Genomic DNA, 12436 nt, shown 5'->3' on the forward strand with positions numbered 1-12436 from the left:
AACCAGACTAAGGAGTTTATAATAACTTACAGTGTTAAACTCTTACTATGGTAGAGAATCTTTTCCAAAATGCATGGATTAGGGGTTGAAGTAATTAGCTCTTTTTGTTAAACACTTCAGTTCTGGTATCAGCTGTAGTTGCGATGCAAGGATGCTGATTCCAATAACATTTATTTGTTAGATTAAAAATGTTAGTATATATTACAATATAGTTCAACATTCTGCAGTAAATACTAGAGTAACTTATTTTTTTAATGCTATGAATACTCCAGATGTTTACCAAGACAGGTGTAATTATTTTATTGCCAAGGAAATGTTTAAATTGCCTCGCAGAATGATGTGTACAGAGGACTGCACTCTTTAACTCCTGGCACAAACCAAAGAGTGAAAAGAAATGACACATTTTCCTGAGAAAAAGGCAGTGTAGATAGAGAGTGTGCCTAAAACTGATGTAGCAAGTGAACTGATTAGGTCAGTACAGGGACTTTTCCCAAACAGAAAATGCCAGAGAAGCCCTACCATCCTGAATTCTTGGGAGAGGACATTCAGAATTTGCTATCAAATTGTGTTGTGCATTCATGGAGAAATAAGCAAGCTTAGCAAATAGTGCATAAAATATTGCAAACTTGGCTCAGCCTCGTGGCTTTTTGAGTGCCCACAGCTTCTCCTGCTCACATAAAAAGCAGGGAAGAGCAGAGTTTGTCTTTGTGCCAGCCAGGTGGACACCACAGGCACTGCAGAGAAAGTTCACCCCCGGGGCAAAGCAGCCAGACTTTAGATCCTCATGCTTCTAAATCTTATCAGGGCAACAACTGCCATTGTTGATGATAAATCTGCCATTTATGCCTCTGTCCTGCCACCACATGCACCCTTGGGTGCAACAAATCCAGCCAGGCAATCAGTGCTGCTCCAGTGGAAGGGGGGATGACAGTGGCATGCTGCTCAGTGGAAGGTGGGTGACAGTGGCACTCTGCTCAGTGGAAGGTGGGTGACAGTGGCATTCTGCTCCAGTGGAAGGCGGGTGACAGTGGCACTCTGCCCCAGTGGAAGGTGGGTGACAGTGCACTCTGCCCCAGTGGAAGGTGGGTGACAGTGGCACTCTGCCCCAGTGAAAGGTGGGTGACAGTGCATTCTGCCCCAGTGAAAGGTGGGTGACAGTGGCACTCTGCCCCAGTGGAAGGTGGGTGACAGTGCAGTCCAGGAAATGGGTGGCCTGAAGGGGCTGTCACCCAACCACACCATCAGGCTCTGCAGGACGTGGCTGTCAGAGTCACAGTCCCCAGCCTCTCTCCTGGACTCAGGAGCAGAAGAGTTTGTGGAGGCTGATGGGCACACAGTGGAGTACCCAGCTCTTGGTTTTGCCCTACTGAAGTAGGAACACCTGCAAGGGACTGCAAAATCTATCAGAGCCACCAAACTTCTGTAGTTTTTGCAGCAGGATTGTAGAGTTTTCCATGTCATTCCCCAATATAGCTTTAACCAAGCCAGGTACCTTCTTTAGGGAGACTACAGGGCTTAATGCTAGCCCTGACCACAATTTAAGTAATTTTTGGGACATCAGAGTCACATAGATTCACATATATCTACAGCTACCTGCCACTCCAACATGAGTATGCTGATTGAAAAGGGTGTTTTAATCAGAATGACAGTGGTAATGAATGCTCCAAAGGTGAGAATGGTGTTTTTTGGAGATTTGTTAGAATCCAAATTTGAAACACCCAAACTTATGTCAAACAGAAGTATCAGGATAAAGCAGTCCAGGATATAATTCTGGCTGGAGTGTTCTTATATCTGTAGGAAAACAACTACAGAATCACAATTCCAATTTAACCTTGGATTTAGCGTTTAATTTTGTACAGGCAACCAAACATTTTTTTAAAATCCTTAGTGAGTAAATAATGGCAATCATTTCTGTGAAAGGGCTGACAAATCTTCTACATATAAGCAGATTATTTTTAGTAATAATAAAACATCCACGCATCCCTTCTTCTTTTTGTGTATTCTCTAACTTCCCACTGCTTCATTCTCCTTTCTCCACAGGATCTCAACGCCATTACTGGGGTGAAGAATGATCTCCCTCCAGCTAGAGTTCCAATAATTTCACTGGGGAATTAAGGTGAGTTAAAGTTGAGTTTTGAAAGATCTATGTCTGGAACATATATCTATTACCCATTTTTAAATTTTAAAATAACTCTTCATATTTAGCTTCTCCTTGTCCAGATTGGAAACAACTTCTTTCTGGCCAGAAATCTGGTGAGCCTTTAAATTAAGATTAAATTTTGCACTCAGTGATAAATTTAAACCCATCAAGATACTCTGTTGAACCTAACTCTTCCCATTAATATTAATCTTAAAACCACAGAACTGTGCCAATATCAGATTTTTTTGCTTCACTCCTGTTTAAGTTATAGCTGAAAGAGGAATAATTGTCTGTATAATTACAATGTGAGCTTCATTTTGTTTACATTTTTCTCAGGTTAGATGTAGGAAAAAGGATATGCTAACTTCAATGCATCAGTAGAACAGGAACTCCCTTTAAGATATCATTCATAGAGGTTTTGAATGCCATTTGAGCTCAAGCACACAATTTTGATTAATTCAGGAGGATTGAGTGTATTAACTCACATTGCTTTGTAGTTCTAAAGAAAATCTATATGTGATGTCTAAGCTGGCAGAGTGATGGCAGGACCCAATTCTTCTTTTCTGCCAATACAAAAGCAACAGATTATCCTCATTGGAATCCATTAAACCTTTTTAAATCTTCAGCAGAGACAGATCTTGGAATACTTTATTCTGAAAAGCAAACTTTACCACAACTGGTAAAAGAGAATTTGTATGCAAGTGTCCATACAAGTTTAGTCAGAGCTGCTATCACAGCTATTTCCTGTCCCTCAGTTAAAGATCTGTAGAACTGTCAGTGCAGAACCTCAGAAAGGTGACATCAACCTCCTTCCACAGAGATACAGAAACCCACTAATAACCATGTGCTTTTCCAGTACTGTAATTAATCCTGTTAGATTTGCTCAAAACTTTAAGGACGCTGACCACAATGGTACTCACAGTACTCACTGCTTTGAAAATCTCCATGCAAAGTATATTGTAAATAATACAAGGTTTTGTCCATAGGTTGGAAGATGCTTCAGGATGGATAAAGCTGTTCAGCATCCCAGTGAGATCCTGAATCAAACTATCTCTAACATTAGCCTTTCTCAGTTCTTGAACTTTGATACATGCCAGCTTTCCTCCCTTGCAGAATTCTTGCTTATTACAGCTTACACATTGGTTACACTAGTGGGGCTTGTTGGAAATCTTTGCTTAATTATTATAATAAAGAGAAGGAAAGAAGCTCAAAATGTCACCAACATTTTGATTGCCAACCTCTCTTTATCAGATGTCTTGATCTGTATCATGTGCATCCCTGTCACAGTTGCATATACCTTAATGGACCACTGGATATTTGGGGAAGCAATGTGTAAAATAGGCTCCTTCATACAAAGCCTTTCTGTCACAGTCTCCATTTTCTCACTTGTACTCATTGCTATTGAGAGATATCAGCTAATTGTGAACCCACGTGGCTGGAAACCTAATATTTCACATGCTTATTGGGGAATTCTTTTCATCTGGGGACTTTCCCTCATCATATCCACTCCTTTTTTAGTATTCCACCAAATAACAGATGAACCCTTCAAACATCTGTCTTTCCACAGTGATTTCTACAAGAACAAGGTTGCTTGCATCGAGGCGTGGCCGTCTCTTACAGAGAGACTGATTTTCACCACCAGCCTGCTGGTTTTCCAGTACTGCTTCCCACTGGGGTTTATTTTTATCTGCTATCTCAGGATATTTGTATGCCTTCGAAGGAGGCGTGGTAAAATAGACAGGATGAGAGACAATGAGAACAGGCTGAGTGAAAACAAAAGGATCAATATGATGCTGGTATCAATTGTTGTGACCTTTGCAGCTTGCTGGTTGCCTCTCAATATATTCAATGTGGTTTTTGACTGGAACTACGAGGCATTAATGAGCTGTAATCATAACCTGGCATTTACAATCTGCCACCTTGTGGCTATGATCTCAACGTGTATCAATCCCATCTTTTATGGATTTCTGAACAGGAACTTTCAGAAGGATTTAGTAGTATTAGCTCGCCACTGCAGATGCTCAGCATCACAAGAGGAATATGAAAATATTGCCCTTTCAAATCTGCAAACAGATGCATCCAAGGGGTCTCTGAAATTAAATAATCCCCATGTGGATATCTAAAATAATCTAACTGCAGTTTCCAAAATTCTGTATTTTGTTGCAGATGGCCTTTTTCTGCAGGCCTTGGTCATGTTACCACCAAATTTAGAGGAAATCTTTGCCATTTAGTTCAGCAAAACAAGAATTATGCTCCCATAGGCATACTCTTAACAGGTACTTTATGGTAGTATTAATGCTGATAAACCACTTCCAACAGTCCTAAAGATCAATAATAGCAAACTATAAACAGTATTAACATCTTACGTTTTTAATCCACAGTTTCCAGGTCATAGGTATGCTACCTTAACTCCAATAAAAATGTTTTCATTTCAGCCACTGATAGGGATGTCCTTCCTGAGCACCTGGCTTCCTCCAGGTAAACCCTGAACACAGTGGTGTTCCTAATTTCAGCAGCCTTTCACACACTGTTTTCTGGCATTTTTATTTTCCAACCCTACATCAATACCCTCCCTGGTTAATCTGCACTTTGAAGGCTGTTCATGCTGTAAGGAAGACCCTTGAAATTATCTTAAGGCTCCTCCACCTTCCTTTCAGCCCCCTCATGCAGTTTGCTTTGGCTTAGTACCAAGCAGTACTTTGGCTTAGTTCAGCCCAGAAATTGTATTTAACAAGGGAAAAGGCTAGGCTGGACTTTTATATTTTTTTATGAACACTGAAACAAGACCCATTTGATGTACTGCAAGTCTCACTCAGAATGATGTTGTTCAAGATGAAATATATATTCAGCATTTCTCCTAAAAGCATTGCATTCTCCAAACCACCAGCAAAGATCACTGCTTTCTGTCTTACCATCATGACTGCTCCTTACAACAGACCTTTTAGAATCTCCATTATCAAAAAAACTCACTATGAATTCAGAGTAAATTTTGTTTTAGCTACTTACTTTAGCTTATTTCTCTTTGAGTAGAAAATTAGGTTTGCATTTTAATTTCAGCAGTATTTTTTCCCACTTTTCTGCACTAGCAAGAGAACACACTTGAGCAGATGTGGTCGCTTCTGTTCACAGAAACAGTCTCTGTGTTTGAAAATAGTTTCTTTTCTAACACAGTGCAAAGATGCCTAAAGGGATAATACTGAACACAACTTTTCTTAAAGGAAAACATTTTAAAAATCACTTTCCAGTGTGGCCATAAAAATAGCCTAACTTCTTCTTCATCCCTGATATAGTGACAACATAAAGAACCAGTTAATATTGAGCTGTTTAAACAAAGTACTTGGAACACTTTAGTCCAAAAACTCACCATGCTTCCTCTTGTTCAAATTAAATATAATTAATTACTTGTACTGCTAAAACCCTTCGTTTTTTTCTCTGAGTTTCAAAACCCCTATTCTAACACTTGTACATAAGGTTCCTTGTAAAGTATTCTCTAACTTTACCAATTTATTAATGCCCCACTTAAGCAAAAGGAATTCACATTCAAATTACAATGAGCTCCTTGATGATTCAGCTTTGATGAAACTCACCTTAAGGCTATAAAGTTCTCTTGGAGAGGAAACATCACTTTTCATGGCCATCCAGTTCCTAAAGGGTTCAGGCACAATTCTCTTGTTACAGCATTAGTTCAGACTGTGTGCACCACTCTCTGCTCTGTCAGAAGAGCCTCACCAGCTCGTGCAGACACTCAGGTTTGTTAAGTGCCCCCTGATTCTCACTGAGATAAAAGACCCTGGTAAAATCTCTTCATTTCTGAGCCCATGGAAGTCATAAGGGCAGCCCCATCATAAGAGCAAGAATGGCCGAATTAGTGACATGACTCAAGTATCTGAGTGTTAGGTATGGTTTCGCTTTGGCATAATTTGGGGTTTTTTTCTAATTAAATCGAATATCATGCATTTGGAATTGATTACACAAACTTTCATTTAAACACCTGCCTTATGCATCACAGAAAAGAAACCAGGAGACAGATAAATACCTGATAGAGACCAATGATCAGACTGTTGAGAGTATCTCAGTATTAACTATTTCCATGAACTTCTTCCCAGGTCACTGGGCTGCCTTTATTGCTGATGCACGTCATCTGTTTGTTCAGCACAACAGGCATTTAATCAGGTTTAAAGCAGTGACTTGCAGTCAATGACACTGGGACCGTGCATGGTCAGAGGGGCTGGCTGTGCTTTGGTGAAGGGATGGAGCTGCTTCTCTCACCACTGAGACTCCTGGATATTCACTGTCTTCATTGCACCTGGCTTGACTGAGAGCAGATCCAGGAACTTCACTTTTCTCGGGGATCCCAGTAACTGTATTGAAAACTGTCTACTCCTGTCAGAAGGTCACTCCCTGAGCAGCATTTTAACAAATGCTGGTGTCACCTGCTAGAGGCTGGGCTCTCAACTGTATTTCCCTGGGTCTGAAACACAAATCTCTATCGCCATCTTCCTCAAATTTAAGTACACTTAAAGTTTACAGCTTCAGGGCCCATGCTTAAAGCATTTTACAAACACAACATTCACAATTTATTCTAATTTATTAATACTAGCACAGCAGTTCAGATTACTCTCACTGGCAAATGTGTCAGACAGTATTTAATGTTTGAATCAGGCCCAACTGAGATTCCCATGTGTGAACTTGCCCTAAGGGGCTCCCATCCCACCCCATCCCATCCCATCCCATCCCATCCCATCCCATCCCATCCCATCCCATCCCATCCCATCCCATCCCCAAGTCCAAGTGTGCTTACTTTTACAGCAGAAGTGGTTTTAGTGTCATGTCCCAAGTGGTTTTAAAACAGCCATGAAATTAATTCTGGTTCAGATTGTGATGCTGATGAATCGTCTCACTACTGTCTCTCCATAGAAGTGCTTGGACAGTATGCATTAGACAGGCAAAAAAAAAGCAGATTGCCATCACTTTTTGTAATACCAATTGTCTACTCCTGACATACTGATCAGAGTTAAGCACTCAATTTTTCCTTCCAGTCTGAAAATCTTGGTATAAGAGGGTTCTTCATTAGCAGGTGGGAGCTCTCTGAGCAATGACACTGGGTCAGAATCAAAAGTGAATAATACTTGTGCCTTGATTTCTCCTCCTCATTTCTTTCTCACCCTTTCACTTGACTCAAGTGTTGATGGATGCTCCATTTCTGTCTGAGCATTCAGTCATCAAGTATCTCTCCTTAATGCTGCACTTGTAAAAATCATTGTTAAGGGAACAGAGGATCCTCACTGTCTCGGAGACATCGCCCTCAGTGCTGCACATTCTCTCACTACATCCACTGGCATCCTGTGATCCTGATCCTGAACTTCCAAGCAAGTCAGTAGGAGCCAATTGACTGTGACAGGAATAGGAACAAAGAGTAATTATTTGTTTTTGAAGAATAAGCATTATGGACTCCAACATGGTGTGCTCACAGCATGTAACTGCAATACCTAATACTTAAAGATTGCTCAAGTAAACTGGCAAATGTTGCCCTGTCTTGGGTAATGCTGATGACTATTTTCCCTTGTTTTGTTGGTATAGCAAGGTAGAAAAACTACTAACAGCCTTCCTCAGCAGCAAGTTGGTACCTGATGTACCCAGCTGGAGGACTGTGAGCTTCCTTGGGGGAGCCGCACCATGGAATTAAGCACAGAAAGCTAGAGGGGGAGCCTGAACTCCCAGGTGCTGTTCCAGTGTAGAAAGTCTTTGTTTTTAAAAAATGAAAACTGCGTCAGAGCTTTGTTTGAGTGGTTTGGTCATGCAGACCAGACTAACATATTTATAAACACCCTTGTAACTGAACTGTGTCCTTAGGTATCTGTGTATTTTGTGGTTGATTGGTTTCACTTTAAGCACCTTCAGCTGGGGTTAGATACTTGGGAACTGGCATCCACTGTGGAAATTATTCCATTGAGCAAAGAGCTCAATTGATTATTTACTGTAATCCTGTGTGTGGACAAAGGCAATGCCAGTGCTGTGTGTGCTTTAAAGACTTTGATTTCTCCCACTGACTGACAAATAAATATTACCCTGTGTAAAACCATTTTCCTGCCCAGCTGGTGAATTGTATTGTCTGTTACTGGGAAAGGACACTTCTCATTCAAACGGGGCACCAGAACACCAAGAATCACCAAAAGGTCCAAAGAAAGGTCCAAAGGTCCAAGAGAGATCCAGAGCCTGCTACAGCTCGAAGGGATGGCCATGGAGCAAACAGAGCACAGCTCAAGGGCTCAGAGGTGCTCAGGAAGGGACTGACCAGACTTCAGATGTGTGAGGGAGCTGCTGACCCAGTGGAGACAAGTGAGAAGGGGGAGAGCACTCAAAGACTGCTCTGAGGAGAAGATGTGACCTCCAGAGATGTCCTGGCAAACCCAAAGGGGTACAAAGTATGCTCCAGAGATAGCAGTGTGCTAAGGTGACCCTTTAAAGCAGCAGGATGAGAGGGGAAAAAAAGACACAAAGAAAAATTAAAAAGCAACAGGGTGTGTGGCAAACAAGAAAAAAAAATGCTAAAAACAGGAATAGCCAGCTCAAAAGGAGACAGAAAGAAAAATTTTAAAAGCTAAGGGGTACAAGGCAGAGAAGGAAAAAAAAATGAAAACAGGTACAGAAAAATAGATAAAAGTAGACATAGAAAAGCAATTAAAAATGAGAGGAGAGTGAATGTGTAGCAAAGCTTTAAGAAACTTCACAATGAAGGGTCAGACAGGCTGCAGAATTGAGTGGAACTTCATAGACTCCATAAACAACATTGTCCTTTCAATTCTATGCTAATAAGACACTTAGAAATATTCCACAATGGCAACTGTAGAATTATCTTGTCTGCTATCACTCATTTTTAAACAAGGTTCTTTTGGTTTCCATGCAAATGCACTGACTGATGCCTTTTATTTAATTTCCATTTCATTTCACTTCATTTCATTTCTTTCATTTTATTTCATAGATTTCTCCATTAGTCACAAGCTATTTACATAATGTCATGGAATTGGCATGTGTGGAGCTATTCTCTGCAGAATTCACTTCACCCTCATACTTGGTGAGGAAAACCTGTTAATTCGTGTAGATGTCAGGGTTGTAACAGCTCCATGAATTAGTTTTTCCAGCCAGGAATGTCTACCAGAGTCATAAAAAGCTCTGAAAGTTTGGGATCCCTCTAAAAAACAGCCTAAATTTTGGGGAAGGGGCTTAACTCTGAAGTGGCAAAGAAGGAGCTGAATTTGACAGAGCAGAACAGAGCTGAGACAAGATCTCAACAGAGCTCGGACCCTGGAAGAAACTCAGGAAGATTCTGCAAGAAAATGGAGAGAGAGTTTACAAGTCTCAGAGTAGATTGTAGCAGCATGTAAAAAATAACAACAACTAAATATATATGTGTGTGTGTGTGTGTGTGTGTGTGTGTGTGTGTTTTATTCAACACACTGGCAGCTATCTGGGCTGCCAGAGAAAAAATTGTATTTGAGTGTCATGTCTTCACAGGACAATTTTACAAAGAAAAAAAAAAGATACAGGAATCGTTTCATAATTTAACTTGCACAGGTGGAAGATCCACCTACAAACTGCAGCCACGCCAGGAGAATTAGGAGAGAATTAGGAGAGAATTAGGAGAGAATTAGAAATTGCAGTAACACAAAGCCATCAGGCACCTGAGATGTCAGTGAGGGTCGCAGCCTCCTGCTGCAAGGCTTGGGAGCTCTTACAGCAAACAGCAGGGAGAGCCCAGGGCAGGGGATTGCTCCGGCTGTGCTGCACACCCTCCCTGGGTGGCTCAGACTTTATTGTCTCTTGAGGAGCTGCAAAGTAAAGTTCAGAGAGACCTCACTACACCCACAGGGTAAACCTTTGGGAGGCAAATTAGTCAGCAAATAATCTCTTTCAAGATATCCAGGCTATTTCACTGTTTGTAAAGAATATCTCTGCCAGTCAGCCTAGCAATGCTGTCAGCATGGCAGGATACCCTATCCAGCACACATTTACATCTGAGCATTTCAGAGGGCTTTAAGTGTCTTAGTGCTTCCAGCTCTTTATTCCCAGACCTTTCTGACCGTGTGAGCAGGTCAAGTTCTCACTTACACCAAAAGCACCGTGCACTCCTGCCCTGGGCAGAAATCAGAGCTCTCCTCCTTGGGGCTGGTGTAAATACATGTCCAGGGCAGCCTGGGCTTTCCCCTGGAACTGTCCCTCAAGGCTCTTGCTGCAGGCGCCGTCTGTCTCCAGCTCTTTGTGGCGGGTGGGAGCAGGGGGGAGCTGTGGAAAATGTCACACCCTGCTGGTTTTGAATGCCACCATCCGTGTTAGTGACCCTAAACCCGATTCCAAGAGAGCGCATTCTGCAGGGGCATCCACGACCTCTGAGCACCGCAGAAGCTCCCGCCAGCCCGGCAGGGTCAGACCCCAGTGCTTGTCAGGCAGAACCCCCAAAACCTAACGCATATTGAGGGTATAACCATCTTTTGAAATGCTCTTTATTAACTAAATTAACTGCTAAAACTTTGCCTGGATTAAGGCATTCAAACAAAATCAGTGACATACTGCACTGAGCCGTCAGCTGAAGGAAGGAAGTCCTGTGACTGACTGGGAACAAGATTCCTGGCTTCTAATTAAAGATGAACTTGAGACTCCTTTAAAAATTGGCCACAGAATTAGCATTGAGTCCACAAGCAAAATCTGAGTTGACTGAAAGGTCAACAAACACAGGGAGATAATTGCTGCTTGATGTTCCAGGAAACCCAAGCTCTGACACTAAATTTTTTAAAAAAGCCTTTGATGAATGATAACAAAAACTTTCTTTCTTCTCATCCCATCATGCCAACAGACCAGATACAGACATACTGAGAGCATTATGCAAGAAAAACCCAACAATCATGGAAGTTCAAGTATCCTGTTAAACCTCACATCTTTATTCATTGACATACACAAAAAAGTCAAATATTTCAAGGGAAAAGTTTGGGGTTTTTTGTTAGCACCATTTACTTTACTTTATCAATTTACAGAGTTAATTAGCTTTTGCTTTGAGCTCTTGCTTCTTTCTAAAGAAAAATACACAGTGTATTAAGATTTTAGAAGTACTCAAGCCATATTAAAAGGCTGATGTGAGTGTTAAAATACCTTCAGTGAGTTTCTGCATGGAGGGATCTGCAGCAGCTGTACAAAAAGGATCTGAGAATAGCAACAGCAAGTTATGAGCAAAAACAAATTATGAACAAAGGAAAACTATGAGCAGTTAATTTAATCAAGGGTTACTGTACATCTGCTGCTAAGAAATAATAGCTGCTTCTTGTTTTCTTGGAAAAGCTAAAAAAAGTCAGCTGGTAGTTTAACAATTAAGTAGAATTTAAAAATATGCAGAATGACTGAACTGTTGAGGATATGAAGGGGCCTCTTGATACCATCTAGTCTAACCCCCCATGCTCAGTAAGATAAGATGCTTTTTCTGAAGTATAGTCATAAATTTACCTAATTAAAACTTCACCAGAAAGCTCCTCCTGGACGCTGAACCACCGCCGACCTCACCGGGGTGTTTGGTGCTGCTCTGGTTCAGGATCCCCCACTCTGAAGGATTATTTTTTTCTCTGTCCCAGCTCATGTTGCTGCCAAACTGGGAGCTGAAGTCCCTCAGGAAAACCAAAATCTCCCAGTGGAGACCACTTCAGCTGCCAGCATGAAGGCAGCAGCAAGCAGATGTAATGCAGAGTTGCTGATGGAGGAAGCATGAGCCTGGTATGTCTGGGCAGATGTGCAAGAGAAAAATTTTTTTTACCTTTTTTTTTACCTTTTTTTTTACCTTTTTTTAAACCTTTTTTTTCATGCAACAGACCCAAACAGGGCTGAAATCAATAGAAATTTGTTTCCTGCTCACTTCATCTGGGGGATCCTGATGGGTTTGGAAGTTAATACTTCAGTACATGGTACAGATAGAGAAACAGACACCAGCAGAACAACCTTAGATGACCAGAATCCAGAGATCCTGCAAATTACTGCATTTTACATTAAATATATCTAGAGATGCTTGTCAAATTCGATCTTCATGAATATCTGTCAGCCTTTTATACTGACTTCATTTGCTTTACCTGCAGAGCAGTCGAGCTGGTCCCCGAGCAGGCATTACTCACATGCCACCTCTAACAAATCAGATTAGCACCGTGTTTGCTCTAAAAGCTGAAGCCTCAGTGCTCAGCATTGAAATGAGATCTCCTGAGCACAGCTCAGCCTGGCCCCAGCTCCAGCCATGTCTTGGAGAGGTCTGTGCTCACCATATGG

At 41.4% G+C, this 12436-nt stretch overlaps 1 protein-coding gene across 1 annotated transcript; it reads left to right on the forward strand.

Annotated features, from left to right (window-relative positions):
- The first annotated feature begins 3144 nt into the window (after positions 1-3144).
- LOC134559284 (neuropeptide Y receptor type 6-like) lies at positions 3145-4263 on the forward strand. The gene has a single exon (XM_063413902.1). It carries the CDS (start codon positions 3145-3147, stop codon positions 4261-4263), a length of 1119 nt encoding a protein of 372 aa, XP_063269972.1.
- Positions 4264-12436: the final 8173 nt, after the last annotated feature.

Source organism: Prinia subflava, chromosome 16 (genome assembly GCF_021018805.1).
Source record: "Prinia subflava isolate CZ2003 ecotype Zambia chromosome 16, Cam_Psub_1.2, whole genome shotgun sequence".
Taxonomy (NCBI): domain Eukaryota; kingdom Metazoa; phylum Chordata; class Aves; order Passeriformes; family Cisticolidae; genus Prinia; species Prinia subflava.